The following is a 19,731-nucleotide window of genomic DNA, read 5'->3' as shown; positions in this document are numbered from 1 at the left end:
CCCCAAAGAAATTTTTTATTTTAAAATAATAATTAAAAAAAAAATTCATAAAAATAAAATTATCTTTAGAATAAAAGTTTAAATAAATTTAGATATTTATATTTATTATAAATAATAATATTAATTTCATAAACAAAAAAAATATGATTAATATTGTTTTTATTATTATTAAATAATTTTTTAATTTATTAATATAAAATTAAGGTGTATAAGACGAATATTTATTTATAGTAATATAATAATTTTTCATTTTAAAATAAAATAAAATATTATATAAATATTAAATTTACATATTTGAAAAAATTTATATATATTTATTTAAATAAATTTTAATTTATTAAAATAAAAATCCTATTGTATAGTGTAATAGAATATATTATATAAATAGATATTAAAGAAAAAAAAAATATAATTATTCACCATTAAATTATAAATAAGAATTGTATAAAATGCTTTTAAATGTTAAAAATATTTTCCTAAGTTAAATCTTATAAAAAAACTTTTAATATATATATATATATATATATTTATATATATATTTAAATATCTAATTTCAAATTCTATTTAAATTAAATTTACAATTTATTTTATAGTCACAATATTATTTTTTTATTATTTTCTCTTATTAGTATTAAAAGCCTTTTATTTTATTTTTTATTTTAATTTTATATTTTAAATTAAAATTTAGTTAATTTATTTTTTATTTAATAACATATTAATATTATTAGTGATAATTAATTTATATTTTCATATTAATTTTTTTTTTATTTATTATAATAATAATTATATTTTTTTTTTATATAATCTAATTTAAGCAATAAATAAATTATTTTTTTTTTTTTTTTATTTAGCTATATATATTACTAATTTAATTTATTATTAAAAGAATAAAATCTATTATAAATATAGTTTTTTTTCATTATAATATAATTAACTATTAAAAAACATTAAAATTTAATATGATCTAATTTAAACATTGTTAATACTTTTATTCATTTTTATTGTATATTTTTTTTTTTACTATAATAATTTTTTTTTTATTAATATTCACTAATAATTATTAATGTCTAATATTTTTAACATATACATATTTATTCAAATTATTTTTACTGATATCACTTTTTTATATAAATTTTTATTAAAATTTTTTCTTATTATTATATTTTATTATTATTTTTACATTTAATTCATAGTTTTTCTTATAATTTTAAAATATCCTGTTATTTTTTTATCTAAGCTTCCAAAATTATTTATTTATTATTCTCTTCTAGTTTTTAATTTTTTTAATATTTTATTCTCTTTATTGTTTTTATTCATTAGATATCTAAAAATAACCACGCCTTTTCTTTTACTAATAGCCTTAATTAATTTAATGCCATTTGCAAGTCATTTTTATTTTATTTTTATAATATATTAGATTAAAAATTATATATTATTTTTACTCTTTAGGCATATTGATATCGATTTCAAATGATTTCTATTAATTAAATATTTCATGGTTTCTATTTAGTGTAAATTGCCAATTTATGAGATATCTTCTACTTGGTAGTCTTTTAGAAATATCAAGTCCAGTAGGAAGTAATTATTTTTCTTTAATGTGTTTCAATAAAAAATAAAATTTAAGAATTAGTATTCTTAGTCTAATTAATATTTTAATATTCTTTTATTTAGTTTTTCATAAGAATAGATGCTTTATTTTCTAAGAAAAGTTATGCGTAGTTTTTTGTAAAATATTTTGTCACTTATTTTTTTAAATTTATCAAAATAGTAACTATTAATTTAAGTGTAGAAATTATAAATGTCAAATAATGAGCTGATTAAAATGTTTGCTTAAGAGATATTTATTACTTCCATTCAAAGTGTCTAGTAACTATTGATTGAATTAATAAATGTTTTTATTTGTTAATTTATTAATGTAGTTTTTAATTTTAATTTGAAATATTTATTAATTTTTTTCAATATTATATATAGAAGATAAAAATATAATTTATAGTATTATATTAATTTTTTTGTAATAATATATATTTATACACATTTAATTATGAAATTCAATAATATATCAGTATTTATTTTCCAAAAAAATATTTAATTAATATAAATTTAAATTAATAAAATTTAATAGAACACTAAATCATTCTAGTTTAAGAAATTAAAATTTTTATTTATTCTTAAATTTTTAATTAAATATTTTCTGTCATGAAATTACAATACAGGAAAAGTCTTTAACTTTTTTTGCATAAATTTATAAATATAAAAAATGAAAGAATAAAATAGTTTGATTCAAAAAAATATGAATAAATAAAAAGTCAATCCTAAAATAAAAAAAAAAAAAAAAGGATATGTAAAAAAAATTAGTAATTAAAAAGTTAAATAAAAAGCTAATGTTTGAGTTCTAATTTGATTCAAAAACTCTTTCTCTTCATTTTATAATAATTAACAAAACTGTTTAAAAAATGAAAGTTAAGTTTTTGAGAGTAAATAGACAGATTTTCTTTATATATAAAATAATAAATTAAAACTTCCTGGTTTAGAAATCTAAAATGCCATATAATATTTATAATAATTATATGATTCCCTTAATAATAAAATTTTAAATTAAAAGTAAAAAAAATACACAATAATATACTAAAAAATTATTATTGATGAAAATACTAAAAAAATAAATATTATCTGATTTAAAAAAATAAATATAAATAAAAGTTATTGCATCAAAGTACTTTTTTAAATCCTATTAAATATTTTAATTATAATATTAATATAAGAAAAAATAATATGAAAGTTAGTTTATATAGTAAAAGAAAAATATTAATTAAAATGAAATAAGTGAATCTTTGAAGGAATATATTTAAAATAATAATGGAGTAAATATTTCATTTAGGACTATTAAACAATATTAAACAGATAAATATTAGATTAAAAGATTTATTATTACAAAAATATATAATTTGCTTTAATAAATAAAATATAAGTATAAAAAAACAAAATAAAGGTTTGTATAGCAAAGTGAAAAAAAAAATCAAAATGATTAGAGTAGAAAAAACTTAAATGCTTTTTGATTATATTCAATAAGGATATAATATAGTTTATATTGATGAAACAAGCATTTGTAAAAGTTTAAAATTAATAAAAAGGATAATAACCAAAAAATTAAAAATTATATATACAAAAAATAAAAAAATAGCAGAGATTGTCATTAATATGTGTAGTTAAATAAGATTAAATAATAGCTTATTAAATTTTCTAAAAAAGTGTAAAAAGTTAAGATTTGAATTTTTCATTATTAGCATAATTTTAAAAAGTAAACTCATTAAATAGAATTTAAATAAAACCATTTTTTATATGCATCATGCGAAAATTCTTTAACCATTTTTTTCAAAAAATAGTTTTTTATAAAAAAGTTATATATAAGGTAATGTAAATTTAAAAATTAGAGTTAACTAATATAAACCGTTTTTATAGTTATGATATTGGTTAAATAAAAATTATAATGAATTTTATAAAAATGGAATAAAGGATAGGACTAAATAACAAAAAAAAAATTAAAGATATTAGATAATGTAAAGAAAGAAACAAAAAAATGATAATAAAAATAATATTTTATTAATTTAAAATTAATATAAAAATTTAAATAAATAATGTTTTCATATATTTAAAAATTTGATATTAAAAAACAAAAATTAAAATAATATATATATATATAATATTTATATATATATATATATATATAATTTATAATTTTTTTTTACATATATATAAAATTATTTATAATTTGTTTAATATTAATTTATATAATAATTATATTTCTTTTTTTTTACTTTATTATTTTTTAAAAATTATATTATAAATTTTTTTTTGTTTATTTCAAATATTTATTATTTTAAATATAATATGGATTTTTCAATTCCAAATGATTAGATAAAATTTCTCTATGAAAAAAAAATAGAAGACATTGAAAAAAATCTATAAGAATTGGAAAAATAATATGGTTTTGATTAAATTGAAGAAGAATATCAATATAAAAGGCCTATACCTATTTGTTTGAATGATTAAAAAAGATATAAAAATTTACCTAAAGTAGAATTTGAAAGGCCATAAATAGTTAAAAAGTAACCTGAATTAAGCTAAAAATGGTAATAAATATTTAAATAAAAGCCAAACATAATGCGTTTTTATAAAGAAGATAAATATAACCCTAAATATTTTGATAAAAGTGATATTAAAAAAAATATTTATTTTGATAATGAAAACGAAGCATATAAAGAATACATGAAATTTTATGCAATAAAAAACTTATGAATTTATAATATTTTATATATTATATTAAATAAATTTTGTTCAATACATGAAATATATATTAAACATAAATATTAATTTTTTTTAAATATTTATTATTCATTATTTTTAAATATAAATAAAAAATAATTTTAGTATCTCTTTTTTATAAATATTTATATAATATAGTTTAATTAATTTTATTAAGATAATAAGGTTATACCTATATTTTATAAATTAATTTATTAAATAATAATTATTATTTATTTTATAAAAATTTATGATAGATGAAATTAAAATATGCATACATATTACTTTTTCATATTGTTTATTTTATTTTCTATATTTTTATAAAAATCAACAACAAAAATGTATTCGAGTTACAATTTTCCTCACATTTTTTTATTAAGTTTTTATAAAAAATACTTATTATTATCACTTATAAATATTTTGTTCTGATTATTAGTTTTTTTATACACTATTTAAGTTTGGCATTTGGCTTTTAAAATAATTAATTTCAGTTTGTAAAGTATTAGATTAATTACACTATTAGATTATTTTATCATCGTATTTATTTTATTAACTTTATTATTTTTTATTAGTGCTGTATTTTATATTTAATACTTAATTTAAAGAATTTGAATCTGGTTTTCTATTATACTATTAATGCTTTTTTTTATAAATATAATCATTTTCTGTGCTTATCCTAAAATCACTTAAAGATAAAAATTCAGGATGACTATCATCCTAATAAATTAATAATTTTTTTTATAAATATTGTATTTCCATGTTTTTAATATCTAAATCACTTTTTAATATTTTTATTTATTTAGTTAAATCTTATCCTGTTTTTTAATTTTAATTTGATTTTCTATTAGAATCATATTAATAATATTTTTATTTTATTTATTATTGAGTACTATTATCAAATAAAATTTCATTATTATCTTTAAATTTTTTTTTTTGCTTTTGTTAATAAAAAATGAAACCTTTAAATTTATTTAATTTTTTTTTAAGTTCGATATTTTCTTCAAAAATAACTTTGTATTAGTCAGTTTGATTTTTTTTAAGTTAAGTTTCTGCTAAAAGAAAACTATTAAAATAATTATATTTTTAATTATATTTTATATTATATTTAATACTCGATTTTTTATTATTTTTCTTTTAATTAAATATTCATTTTAAATTGCAATTACTAAATACAAGTGTGTAATTACTCATTTTCTTTTTTCAAAAAATTACAATTACAATTTTCTTTTTAATTATATAATTCATTTAATTAATAAATATAAAATATTAATTTTAAAATATACCAAAATCTTTATTTTATTCTAGATATTCTATTTTTTAAACTAATTCATCTATTTGACTTTGTAATTTAATATTTTCAGATTTTAAGATTTAATTTTTTTATATTAATTAATTTTTCTTTAATAAACTATTTTTTGATGGAGAAGTTTCGCAAGAAGATACAATTTTATTTTAAATTGATTTTTCGACATTTGAATTTTTTGAAGGCGTATACGTAGTTTATACTAGATTTTATTTTTAAGGCTTTTAGTTTAAAATAAATTAATAAATATCATTTTATAAAATACAGATTATAAATAAAATATTTGTTCATGTCTTATTTTGTAAGGAAAAATTAATTATTGACGCATATCAGGGCTAACCCTAAATTAAACTCTAGGCCTTAAACGTTCTGTATTATTTTAAAATAATTAACTTTATTTATACATTTTATAATTTTTTAAAATATAGATAAATTAAATATTTTTGAAATGTTAATTTATGTAATTTTTCAAAAAAAAGTAATAACAAATAAAATTTTTACTATATTTATGCAATTCTTTATATTTTTTATCAAATAAAAATATATATAGTTTTTTCTTATGTTTTTTTATAACTCATTTAATACAAAGAAAAAAAAAAATTATCAATTTTTTATTTTCTTTTTTTTTTTTTGTATTTTTATTTGAGTTTAAAAAAATACATAAAAAAACCATAAGCAATTAACAATTATTTTTTATTATATTTTAAAAATTATTTTTATTTATAATCATTGAATTACAATATAATTGTTATATATATTGTTACAACTTGGACATTTATTTTCTTCTGCATATTATAAGCAAATTTAGCTAATTTAAAAAAATTAAAATTATATATAATAAAATAATTTTTACCATACTCCTGCATGACCACAAGGTAATAACAAAACATTAATTTTATTTTTATTACAGTTTAGACAAGTTTTTATATTTTTTTAGAACTTTTCAATATCATTATTCAAAGCTTTTTATATATACCACTCTTCTTATTTATTTACCTAGCTTATTTTTAATTTAGTATCCTATTCTTAATAATTACCTTGAATATTTTAATCTGAATCAAATAAAGCTTAATTTTTTTGATTAGCATTATTTAAATATTAATTAGAATTTAATTTATTTTATACAACTTATTTTTTTATTTTAAAATTAAATAATTTTTTTAAGTATATATATTATAATACCATCATCATGTTAAATTTAAATAGTTTTAATGAATTAGTTTTAAATTTTTGAAATCTCTTTTTTTTTATGTTTTATGAGTAAATCAAGTTAATTAACAAAATTAACTTTATAAACTTTGTGTTAAATTTTTTCATTAAAATTTTTTTATATACATTCTTATATATTTGAAGGAATATCAATAGCTTTATTATTAAAATTGTTTATTTTTGGTAAGTTTTACATTTCTTGTAATTATTTATTTTTTAGATCTTCCTTTCTTAAACTAAGCATTTCAATAAATAAGTTAACATCCATACAAGGAATATTTTCTTCATCTATTAAATAATTGACATACTCTTCTTTGTAATTAAGAACTTTTATCAATTTATTTTTGAATTCTTATTTTTAAGCTTTTAACCATATATCATTAGAATCTTTATTTACTTAATTTGATGAATTTTTTTCTTTATCTCTTTTTTTATGTTAATCAATTTTCTAACGAATATAATCTAATGTTGTTGACTTTAGGTCTTTTTTAGATTCTTGTGGTCGTATATTTAATTTTTGCATGAAATTCAAAAATTAACTTGGTAGTTTTTTCATACATTCTCTTGCCAATTTATTTTAATCTTCTTTAAAGTTATTATATTTGAAAAAATGAAAATTAGATCTTTCAACATCTTTATTTAATTTGTTAGAATGTAAAACAAAATTTTTATTTTTAGGATCTAGCCTATATTTTATTTTATTTATTTTTAAATAAATAATAATATATTATTACTCGTTTTCAAATTTGCTAAATTAATAATCTCCTATTCCAACTACAATATAAGAAATAGGAAAACAACTGGCTTCAACTAATTCATCAATAATCGAATCAATATCATTAGGATCACTATCTGTAAGTATAAGCATTATGTAATATTTTTAACTAAAAGTTATAGTTTTTTAAAAAATAAATTTTTAAAAAATTACTTCTTTTAATCAATTGCTTCAGATTATGCATATTTGGCACCTATTTTAATTATTTCAGTAAGTATTGTTGGCCCATGAAATTACAAATGAGGAACTTATGTAAGATAAGTTTTAACTGCACCAACAGAACCATTTACACTAGGATCGAAATAGTTTCCGTTCAAAGCAAAACAATTAGATACTAAGTTATAGAAAGGAGGCAATTTAGCTCCGAATCCATATAAAGGAATATCATTATCATGATCAAATTATTATAAGATTACTGTTAAATTTTTTAAGGCCAAACAATATTCGCTCTCGTCTATTTTACACAATAAAAATATTTATAGATTAAAAAAATTATTTTTAATTTTACTTTATTTATTTCTAGGGTCAAAATAATGGAGTGAATTAGTTTTATTTTGTGGTTAGTTTGAATTAGTAAAATCAATGGCAGCAAGTAAAGAAATTTAAGTTGTGGAAACAAGATATGTAATAAAAGACTCTCTTTTTATGGTTTTTACTTTAAGAAGGTTTATTTAACCTTTGAAAAGCGAATTAAAAGTTATTCTAATATTTTTATTTGAGCTATCTTTCAAAAACGCTAATGTATGTTCGGCTTCACCAATAACTATTTATCCTTTGTCTTTATCAAATTCAACTACTTCAAGTTTTATATAAACTTTATCATCTTTTCCTAATTTTGATAATGGGATTTCAAAAGGTTTCCATGCTATAGAAGGTTTTTTATTTTTCTCATTTTCAGTTCTATGGACAGGTATAGTTTCTTTTGCTTAGTTAATATTACTTATCCTAATAAAAAGCTCATTTTTAGTAAAGAAACCTTATGCACCTTTAAATATTTGTTATTTAATTAATTTTAAAGAACATTAAAAGAAATAAAATACCTAAATGAAAATAAACTTTATCTCCACCAACATCGTATTCATTACATCTAATAGTGCAAGTTGAGTTTTTAAGTTTTTTGCTAATTTTTTTGTTAATAATAGGCATTGTTATTTAATGGGAAGGAGCGCACATGACTTAACTTAACTCAAATTCTACACTTCCTATTAATTCTTATTTTTCTATATCATCTAATTTAGAAAAGCAGTCAGTATCGTATATATCTAACCTTATCTATTTTCTTAATAGTAAGAAATAATTTATTTCACCAAATTATATATATTTTTTTAGATAATAATAATAAATTTACCTTTTAGACATTTATTATATTATATGAAAAGACAAAATATTTCAAAAATTTCGGATTGTAGGTAACAGGAATAACTTCTGTTCTTCCCCTCAAAATCCAATTTTACCTTTTTTGTTTATTTTTTTTATAATTTTTTTTTTATTATTTATTTTACCCAACTTATTCATATACAAATACTACAGGATCTGCTTTTCCTCTAGTGTCCATTTTAGGTAAATTCTCACATTACATATGCATCTCCACATTTTAAGTTTCGTCTCTATTGCATATTGCTTTAATTAATTGTGTTTTTTTCAATTAAAGAATAATTATAAAATTAAATACCTAAGGCTAAATTGGCAGCTTCGATTGTATCCTCTTCATATTCTTCTTTAAATAGTTTATCTACTTAATCCACTAAATTATTATTAAAATTAAATTGATTAATTATTATTTTAATTAACCATATCTATTGGATTAATTTTTGGATTTGTCTTTTTTTCCAATTATTCCATTTCCCATTTATATTATTTATTTAAATTAATCGAATATGATAATACTTATTTGAAAATTAATTATATAAATAAATTTTTTAATATATGATAAAAGCAAAATAATAATAATATATAAGAAATTATAAATATTTATAATAAAAAATATAGAAGTTTTTTAATTCTCATTTATTTTATTATCTTTCTGCTTCATCTTCATATTCGATTTGTTCATTTTCACTTTTAGATTTTAATTTTATGTCTTCTTTTTTAATAATAATTTAATTCATTTATATTTTCTCTATCAATTAGCAAGCATTATCAAATTATTCATCTATTTCTTCTTGCTTTAAATAGTAAATAAAAAATAAATTAGATAATTATAGGATAAATATTTACTTTTTCAATTATATTTTTTAATTTATAAATAACATCTTTTTCCGATTTTTCATCATCATTTTTATTCATACATAGAGCTCTTTTTAATTTTTGAAATAAAAATAATAAATATTATATGAGAAATAAAATAACCTTCCGCTAGGGAACCAAGTAATTTCTTCTTTTTAAAGTTTATTATATACATAACTTTCTATTCCAGTATATTCAGTAGTTTTTTTGTCTGATATATATGATATATAATAAAGATAATTCCACATATAATGATCATCCTGAAATTAAAATAATATAAAAAAATAAATGAAAAATTCTCAAATAATAACTTTAATACTTTAATATGAGATTTGAAATTTTAATTTTAATTAGAGTCTTTTTCTATTTATTCCCTAGAAAATCCACAAATAAAACATTTATTTTATAAATCTTCATTATAACTTTTTAAAGTATCTCTTAGTTCACCAAATTAATCAATAATAATACCTAAAAATTAAAAAAAATTAAAATTATAATTAAAAAAAATACCTGCAACAATGTTAAGCATAATAACCATAAGTAGAATCATAAAAATATTATCGAAAAAGAATCTTCCTAAAAAGTAACTTGTTGATAAATCTTCTTAATTTTCATGATTTAAATAACCTCCTAACCCTCCGTCCGACTTAAAAGATCTATCAAATGCAGTAAGTAAACATATAAATGTACTTTCACAAAAATTTGAAGGATATGATTCATTTAAGAAGTAATATCCAATAAGAGTAAAAGCATACATCAATACTATAAATAAAAAATAAGTAAATAAAATAGCTTTTCGAGGAATCCAAACTGATTTAACAACATTAAGAAGATCAGGAAAACGTACTAGTACATCAAACAAATGAAATAGGAAAAAGAAAGGAGTTACTAAAACTCCAATAATAGCTGTAACTCCGTAAATAACGTAATAGAGAACATAAAAATCAGAAAGTAGAAAATATACGGTTTTCAGCAATCTTATTACGTAAGCCATTAAATTAATTTTTCTTTTTTAACACCTACCCAAGCTTTCATTATAAGTAAAGGAGCGTTTAAAAGAAGAAAATAAAAAACAATTATGCAAGATAATACAATTACAATAGTTCCTATTGTAGGAATAGATTTTGTTACAATATCATCTAAACATTTTTTATAAAAAATTATATATTTATTAATTAAAGATATTTAAATTACATTTAACTGATTAGTTTCCTTCTTCATCTTATTCATATGAAAATAAAACTAAGAAATTAATCAAAATAGCCAGAATAAAAGCAACATCTCTTAAAAGATTAATTTATTAAGATAATATATGTAAAATAGAAATTTATTTAAGCCATTTGTTCATAGAATAGTTATGTTTCATTACCTTAATCAGATCTTAAGATTCTTAAATTAAAGAAGTTACTTTTCCTTTAACCGAAATTCTATTTGCATTCATATTAAATTTATTCTTAGTTTCTTTATCTAAATCTTTGCAGAAATATGGACAATAGAAATATGTTTTTTCAAGTTAATTGGTTTCTTCTCTTAAAATTTCAATATGTAAAGTATTTTAAGAAAAAAATTTGAAGGCCTAATCCATAAGTTTTTCCCTTATTTATCTTTATTTTATTTTTTTTAATTCTAAATCATCTTAAACTTTATTTTTAACCATTTATTAGACTCTGTTTGCCTATTCTTCAACCATTTATTTTAATCCTTTTGCAAAGCTAAAAACTAGATCTATAAGCTTAGATACAATGTTATCTTTAAGCATATTTTTGGAATCATCCGGGCCTATAATTTTTCTCTTTTTTTTCATATAACTTGCCTCTTCTTATTAAGTATCTTCTTTAAAAATATTTAAAAGAATGAATAAATTAAATCCTGTTTCTATTATAAAACTACACTTATTTAACTATTCTTAATCATTTAAATCAACTTTCTAATTTATATTTAAATTAAAAAAATAAAAATAAATAAAAAATATAAAATACTAATTCATTGTGGTTAAAAATATTTGAATCATAAATTCCATTATTAATATCAATAAATTAATGATAAATATCAACAATGTTTCTTTTAATTATATCAATATTTAGAGTTTTCATCATTCTAGATGTAATATCTCCATTTTTTTATCTAGCTTCAAGGAGAGAAATCAAAGTTATAGAGCATTTGTATTTTAGTTTTGCTATTTCCCATTTTGGGAAAGGCTCATCTTCAGCATCTTCTTACACCTTGTTTTTGTCTATCTATTCAACTTTTTATATTTATTATTTTTAATCTTATTATACTTTTCGTTTCTTTTTTTTTATTTAAAGATTTATATCATCAATAATTTCATCAATTGCTAGTAAATTTGAAGCTAAATCAAGAAAATTATCTTAAATCAAGGCATATTAATTTTCTATACATGGTCCTTGTATGTATTCAGTTAAAGTATCAAAACATTAAGTCATATTTTTGACAAAAATTATTTATTTTTTCTTAAAATATTAATTTAAGAGTTCAATTATTACTTCAATTAAATCAAAATTATGATAATTTTTAGTTTAAAATTTCATGTATCTTTATAATTCCAAATAATGACCTTCAGCCAAAAGTTGCAAAAATTATAAGATACTTAGAATTATGTCATCTTTTTCTTAGAATAAATACAAATTTAAATTATTAGTGTCTACAATATTCTATTTTAACATAGTTATTTACTCGCTTATTTAAGTATGAAGCCTTTTAAAAAGAACTTCACTGCTAGTATAACACATAAAATATGCATAAAAGCTTTTTTGAATTTCTCTATTTCCTCCTTCTAACAATTTAATTCCAAATTAAATAAGATCTCCAAATATTAAGTCACTGTATTAAGGATTTGAATAGTCACTTAAAAGATTTAAAAGCATTAAAGTAGCATTATTTTGATTTAAGAAATTTTAATTATTTTCTATTTATTCAGTTTCCATTTCTTGTCTTTTTTCTTCATTATCTTCTTTTTAGATTTCCTCAGTTTTAATTTAAATAAAGTTTCCAAGTATGATTAATATAAGTTTGGATGTTTCAATTTAATCATCTAAATTATGTGCTTTTATCAAAAAATTGATTAGCTTTTTAAAAATTTCTTTTTTGGTAACTATTTGGTTTACAATTTGAGTTTTTTTAAATAATTTATCTACATTATCTAAAGCTTCAGCAAAAATAATATGCTCAGCATCAATTAATGTTTTAAGATCTTCAGAATTAAGAAAATTATCAAGAAAAACATGCCATAATTTTTACCAAATCTAATCTTCTTTAAAACCTCTGAATTTTTCGACCTCTTAATCGTATTCATATTGTTTCTTTTTTGTTATATTTACAATATTCATCAAATTATTTGTTGCTTTAAGGTTTTTATTATTTGCTTACGCTTAACTATATTTATCCGTATTTTTTTTCTTTATAGAAGAAATTTATTTTTAATATTATTATTCTCTTGCTTTTGCCTTTATTTATTCTTAAGTTTATTCCATTTTTAATGCTTAAGCTCTATTTCCAGAAACTAAAGTTTTGAAAAATATCCATCTTTATTAATATGTTTCATATAAAGTAGGGCTAATACTAGTTTTGTTTTATGATTTTTTTTCAATATAATAAGAATCATTTACAAACATTAATTTACTGGCCTATATTGCTTCAACAACATGTAAAAGTTCTTAAGAAATATTATATGTATCTTATTGTTATTATTATTCTTTTTCTTATTTTAAATTATTTTCCGCTTCTATATTGAAAATACGCTTATAGGCACATAAAATATTAAGAAGTTAATTCAAATATTAATAATATAAATCTGAATAATTATTATGTGTTAAAATTCTTTAATTTTCACAGCGTAAAAAAATTACAAAATCTTTCACATAACGAGTGAATTCATCAGAAACTTTTTCAGTTTCTAAAAATGTGGAATATATATAATTTAATAAAGGAATTTTCATCTAAGTTATACCTTTAAAATAATCGTTAGTTTTTTCAATTTAATTATTTTCCTCTTCATCACTATCATCAAAATTATTATTATCAAAGTTTAATATTTAATTGATCTTTTAATTCGCTTCTTCTTCAACTTCTTCATCTAAACCTTGATTTTCAGATAAATCATCCTTTTCTCTTAAAAGTTGAAATACATACTTTAAACTTAGGTTTTATTTTAGTTTTTATTCGTTCATATATGTACCCTCTTTACCTGCAGCTGTTAATGATAGCATTTCAATTAATTTTGCATGGTAAAAATATGGCTCATCCTAATATATATTTTTATTTATTTATTAAAGAAATAAAAAAGTATAATAATATTTATTACCTTTTCATTATGATAAATATATGAGAATTTTTACTATTTATTAGTATATTTTTTTATATTAGAGTCATTTAAATATAGTAAATAAGTTCTTTATTTTTAATCTAAGAATGAATTCAAAACAAGCTTTTAATTTTATAATATATGTTCATCATTAACTTTTTGAATAATGATAAAGAATTCCAAATACTTGGCTTGTCTTCCATTTTAGGTAATTAAATCAATATAATGTCTCATTAATTCTTTTTATTTTTCAGTGCAAATTTTTTTATTATTTCTAAAAATTTCGCAATAAAGTTCATTAAGACCGATGTCTAAAGGAAGTGCTTAAGCAAGGGATATTAAATAATTACTTAGAATATTTTAATTTGTTAGATTTTATTTAACAAAGTTTTTCAAAAACTAGAAGCAAGCTTAGAATAATTATTTTAATTATTCAAAATATAAATGCTAAAGTTTTAAGTTACAATTCTATGCAACCAAATAAATAGAATCTTTTATTAAATTAATTGCAAGCAAATAAGTTTTTAAATGATTTTGCATTTATTATCTTATTATATTAACTTGTTAATTATCATAAAGCAATTCAATATTATAACTTTTTTTATCTTCATGGACTATAAGGTTACTTCCTTGCATTAATATTTAACTTAAGAATTTAAAATCTTTAATAGTCTAATCTAAAATGACCATATTTTTTCTTTCCTTAAGATCATTAATCCAAGTTTCAGACTCATCAATATTTTTAGAAAGACTTTTAATTTTCATTTTACAAAATTCGAATACTTTTTAATTATCATCATCAAAAAGAATTAACATTTAAGAAGTTAGAGTTGCAAATTCTTATCTTTAATTATAAAATCTAGTTATTATATTAAGGACCTACTTTTCCATTTAAAAATTTTAAGTGAAGCAAAACATTAAGATTAAATAGGGGAAAACTTCATAACCGAGAATTTGATTAAAATTAGGAACTTCGTTACCTTTTTAATTATTTTTGTCTAAGCAATATGAAATAAATTATTTTTGAAATTCTTCTTTTTCATCAACAGAAGTTCCTGTCATTAAAACACTTGGAAGAAAAGCATTTATATTATTTTTGATTGTTTATTTGAAATCATTAAAGGCTTACTGTTTATCTTCTTAATTTTCAGATTGAATTTTTCTTATTAGATCATTTTATTAAACTATTTAGAAAAATTATTGTTTTAATCTATTTAGCATAAAATCTTATTAATAGTTCAAATATTATTTAAGTATATCACACATTTCCTTTTTTATGTTGAAATAATGAGTATTTTAACTATCACTATTTTATTTCAGTATAATTTTTTTTAAAACATCGGCTTATTTTAAAAAACTGTCTGCTTAATTTATTTCATCTGCAATTGCTCCTTCTTAATTTCTAATTTAAAAAATATATTTTTAAATATAATAAAATATTTAAAATACGTTTATGATTTTTTTTTTTTCTTAGATTAATCTTCTTATTAAAAAACACTAAATATATTAATTATGCTAAATGCTTTTCCCATTAATCCAGTCATATTTTAGAATAACTTTTTTCCTTGTTCTTAATATTTATTTTAACCAGATTACTTTTACTGTCTTTTTAATATTAAAATATTTCTTGCCTCTGGAAAAACTTTATCAAATTCAAAAATATTCATCATACTACTTATGTTTTTGAAAAATTAATCTTATGGGATTATTTTACTTTCATTATTATTGTTATTTTGCTATTATTTAAAGTTTTTTAATTCTTAATGTATGTTATATTTCCCAAAATCTATTAATAGCCTAAACAATTTCATTATTTCAAAAGTTAAATTATTATAAATATCTTCACTTTTTTGCTAAACTAATTTACAATTAGATTCATTGTTTTTACTATTCTCTCCCTCAACTATTTTCTACATTTATTCAACAATTTCAGACTTTTATTATATATATTGTAAAATTTTAGCTTAAATTTAATCAATAAAATCCTTTTCTTATTAATTAATTGCGTCATAGTCTTATAAATCTTATTCGTTTTTTAATATTTTACATAATTCAGGTACATATTAAATTCTTTTAGGTTCTTAATCTAAGAAAAGTTTATTAAGTAGTTAGCATATTATTGAACGAATTTCATAATTAAATTTTTAATCAGTAATTGTTTCAACAAGTGCATAAAAGTTGCAGCTATTTTCAACAAACTTTTTCCAAGTATTATTTCTATTATTGCACATACTAGCATAAAATTGTATTTGATCCGATATGAAATTTAGAATTTCTGTATCACTTTTAATATAATCATTTTACAATCTTAAATAAATAAAAATTATATAAATTAAAATATATAAATTTATTTTTTACAAATTATCTTATTTTTAAGCAACATCAATATTTTTTTTGCCTATTTAATGGAAATTTTTCTAATTTACTATATCAACTAATTTTCTTTATTCGCTATTAACAAAAACTATAAGAGTAGGTCCATCACTTTTTATTCTAATGAAATAATTATCTTCATAAACTTATTCTTCATTTTTCGGAATTAAATATTTATAAATTAATTCTTAATTTACATTAATTCCGCATTATCTATAAGTAGCTGCAGTTGCCAAAAAAGAAAGTAGCTTTCTCTTTATTTCAAATTTATTATTTTTAATCAATAAATAACAATAAAAATCTATAATATCCCATTATTCTTTTATTTTAAAATTAAGATTTTTAAGTTATTAAGTAATTTTTTCATATTTATATCTATACTTCTCTTCTTATTCTCTCTAATAAATATATATTAATAATAATTATAAAATTATATTTTTGTTTACATTATCTAAAGAATTTTAAGCCTTTTTGTTTATATTATTACTTATTGTAATCCTTTTTTTTTTTCAACTTATCCATTCAAGTTATGTAATTGATAGAGTAATTCTTCAAAATCTAAAATTATAGATTTTATACATTCCATTCCTCCTTCAATATATTAAGATTACATAGCAATTAAAGGCAAAAAATTAGCAGCTCTTTATTAGTTTCTTTAATTATTAGAACAAATACTACAAATTACTTTATAAATTAAAGTACAAATTTTTTATTTTATTTAAATAAATTCTTTCTTTATTTACAATTCATAATTTTGTTTTTCATTTTAAGCTTTTTCCATCGTTTATTATATTTCTTTTAAATGTTCCAATTTAGGAAATGAATTTGCAAGAATTAAAGTCAATAATTCAATAAAGTATTATTCTCTAAGAATATTTTATATGAATTGATTAATTTCTCCATAATCTTAATCTCTATATAGATAAGATAATAGTTTGTTATAACAAAATAAATGTAATTAAATTAGGCAACTTTCTAATTTTTAAGTCTTTGATAAAAACAAATAAAATTCTTATTCGAATTTTACTGCTTTTATATCTTTAATAAACTAATATTAAAAATTATTTTTCTTCTTTTTTTTTTTTTTCTTTTTTTTTTTACTTCTGGAGTTAAGTATTTGTAAACTTTTTAAATTGTTTTTTTACATTCAAGTAAAAATTAAGTCATTCTAACTTCATTCAAATTAGCTTTTGCGAGTTTAAAAACATATTCTTCCTTTTTTTTAGTTGAAAATTAAGGTTGAATCAAATTTTATATAAAATCATCATCAAAATCAGCTTTTGCTATATTTTTGTTTATATAATTTAATATTTTTTTATTTTAGTTTTATACTATCTATTTTTGTGTTTGTGTTATAATCATGTTAAGCTGTTTCAGCTGTTTTAAACCAATAATCTTCTTCTATATTGCTTTTGTTATTTTTAATTTTACAAGACATTCTAAAATATGAGTCTTTTTGTAAATATTTTATTAGATCAGTTTAGTTCTTTGCAATTAAGGTAGAATATATTAAATCAAATTTAAAAAAAGTTGCTTAGTCTGTATCATTAACTAAGATTAATTCTCTTTTTTTTTCATATTTATCAATTTAATTTAAATCTTAAATATAATCGCCTATTTTTAAATACAAATTAGTTGTTAAATGTCTAAATTTATAAGAATTATCCCATTCAACTAATCCTCCATTTTACATATTATCATTTTCAATAACAAACATTCCATTAGTATTTCCAATAAATTTTTTATATTTTTCTGTGGAATCACAACCTTCAAATTTCAACATATACGAATTTTATTTTTAATCAGTTTATTTTGCAATTAAATTAAGCTATTTTTTTTTTTGTTTATATATCTTATATGATATTTTTTTAAAAATACATCTTATTCAGAATAATTAATCCATATAATATCACAAATTTAAAGTAATCCTTACCTTTCATCATTATATTCGCAAAAAACTTTTATTCTAAAAAAAAAAATAAAAAAATATTAAATTAAGATATAGTAAAATAAATGCTTTGTACTTCCATTAAGTTTTTTTATTAGTTGAAATGTTAACTTCTCTTTTTTGTTTTTTTTTTCCATTTTAAACTGTTTTTTTAGATGCATGCAAATATGGAGTTCCTGAACTAGTAATAGAATCAATTATACTCGTTATATAAACAGTATCTTAATCAAAAATAAACCCTTTACTTTCTTATTAAAATAAAAATCCAGGCTCAAAACAAAAAGATGTTTCATTACAATATTCATCTCTCAATACACATCTATGTTATAAAAATTTATATATATTTAATATCATTTAATATTTACTTTAAATTATCACTTTCTACTTCTGAAATATTATTAAAATCAAAATATAAGTATTTATTTGAATTATAATGGAGTAATTATATTGTACTTCCAAATAATATTGGTGTTCCTATTAGTTTTTTATATTAATCATAATTTAATAAAACTTCTTCTTCCATTGATTTTATTTCTTTTGGTATATTTAATCTTGCAGCTATTTTTTTATTTTTTTTAAATTTAAAATAAAAAAATTATTGTACATTTCTTATCTAAAAGTGAAATATTTTTTTAAGTCTTTTCAACTTATTTTTTTTAATAGTATTTGTTTTTATTTTTTAGATATTCATTATAATAGAATTAAGGATATAATTTAAACAAGGCTTTTTAATAATTACCGTTTTTTTTCATTTCAGTTTCTTTTTTTAATATTATCTTATCTTTTGTGAATCCTTATGCAGATATATAATATTCTTATCCAGTTTCATCCTCATAACATAAATATACTGTTGCCCCAAAATGAAGTACATTTCTATCATATTTTTTATTGCCTTATTATTCATCTGATTTATATTCACTCATTTTAGATTTAAAAAAAAATATATAAAGTATATTAATTTTGTATATTGATTTTAATTTTTTTTGTTGTTTACAAATTTTTTAAATATCTGTTTTTACTTATATTTAAAAAAGTGAAAAATAATTTATTAATATTAATAAATAAAAATATACTTTTTATAAATAATTTAATATTAATCTAATTTTTTTATAAATAAAAAATAAACTTAAAAATTATTTTAATATATAGATAATGATTTATATTAATATTAGATTTAAAGAAAAAATTAATATAGAATAAACAAACAAAAAATATAGATATTAAAATATTTATATTTAAATATTAAAATTTTATAAATTTATATTTATTAATAT

At 17.7% G+C, this 19,731-nt stretch overlaps 3 protein-coding genes across 3 annotated transcripts, besides 15 other annotated features; all 3 read right to left on the bottom strand. All coding sequences in view use genetic code 6, as the record gives it.

Annotated features, from left to right (window-relative positions):
- Positions 1 to 501: 501 nt before the first annotated feature.
- Positions 502 to 570: a microsatellite.
- Positions 506 to 539: a microsatellite.
- Positions 571 to 640: 70 nt separating the features above from the next.
- Positions 641 to 675: a microsatellite.
- Positions 641 to 676: a microsatellite.
- A 66-nt stretch (positions 677 to 742) lies between these two features.
- Positions 743 to 800: a microsatellite.
- A 1,283-nt stretch (positions 801 to 2,083) lies between these two features.
- Positions 2,084 to 2,120: a microsatellite.
- Positions 2,121 to 3,685: 1,565 nt separating this feature from the next.
- Positions 3,686 to 3,727: a microsatellite.
- Positions 3,686 to 3,734: a microsatellite.
- A 195-nt stretch (positions 3,735 to 3,929) lies between these two features.
- Positions 3,930 to 3,978: a microsatellite.
- Positions 3,979 to 5,374: 1,396 nt separating this feature from the next.
- Positions 5,375 to 5,409: a microsatellite.
- Positions 5,410 to 6,561: 1,152 nt separating this feature from the next.
- IMG5_186790 (hypothetical protein) lies at positions 6,562 to 7,120 on the bottom strand (the record flags this gene model as incomplete). Its single annotated transcript, XM_004027223.1, has 2 exons — positions 6,562 to 6,732; positions 6,788 to 7,120. The coding sequence occupies 2 exons, from the start codon at positions 7,118 to 7,120 to the stop codon at positions 6,562 to 6,564; spliced, it is 504 nt and encodes a 167-aa protein (XP_004027272.1).
- Positions 7,121 to 7,254: 134 nt separating this feature from the next.
- IMG5_186780 (hypothetical protein) lies at positions 7,255 to 9,438 on the bottom strand (the record flags this gene model as incomplete). The annotated part of the gene is made up of 8 exons (XM_004027222.1): positions 7,255 to 7,396; positions 7,549 to 7,698; positions 7,743 to 8,043; positions 8,098 to 8,574; positions 8,630 to 8,861; positions 8,938 to 9,209; positions 9,262 to 9,333; positions 9,381 to 9,438. The coding sequence occupies 8 exons, from the start codon at positions 9,436 to 9,438 to the stop codon at positions 7,255 to 7,257; spliced, it is 1,704 nt and encodes a 567-aa protein (XP_004027271.1).
- Positions 9,056 to 9,089: a microsatellite.
- A 154-nt stretch (positions 9,439 to 9,592) lies between the features above and the next one.
- Positions 9,593 to 19,380, bottom strand: IMG5_186770 (MIR domain protein; the record flags this gene model as incomplete). The annotated part of the gene is made up of 18 exons (XM_004027221.1): positions 9,593 to 9,754; positions 9,807 to 9,885; positions 9,939 to 10,075; positions 10,135 to 10,283; positions 10,326 to 10,577; positions 11,010 to 11,742; positions 11,795 to 13,097; positions 13,203 to 14,077; positions 14,137 to 15,538; positions 15,586 to 16,905; positions 16,956 to 17,557; positions 17,611 to 17,792; positions 17,842 to 17,918; positions 18,138 to 18,337; positions 18,388 to 18,475; positions 18,534 to 18,776; positions 18,823 to 19,015; positions 19,062 to 19,380. The coding sequence occupies 18 exons, from the start codon at positions 19,378 to 19,380 to the stop codon at positions 9,593 to 9,595; spliced, it is 8,316 nt and encodes a 2,771-aa protein (XP_004027270.1).
- Positions 11,755 to 11,791: a microsatellite.
- Positions 16,449 to 16,484: a microsatellite.
- Positions 17,574 to 17,608: a microsatellite.
- Positions 17,574 to 17,614: a microsatellite.
- Positions 19,381 to 19,731: the final 351 nt, after the last annotated feature.

This window comes from Ichthyophthirius multifiliis (assembly GCF_000220395.1).
Source record: "Ichthyophthirius multifiliis unplaced genomic scaffold scaff_1120509251349, whole genome shotgun sequence".
Taxonomy (NCBI): domain Eukaryota; phylum Ciliophora; class Oligohymenophorea; order Hymenostomatida; genus Ichthyophthirius; species Ichthyophthirius multifiliis.
The sequence above is the reverse complement of the archived record's forward strand: the minus strand, read 5'-3'. Positions and strand labels throughout refer to the sequence as shown.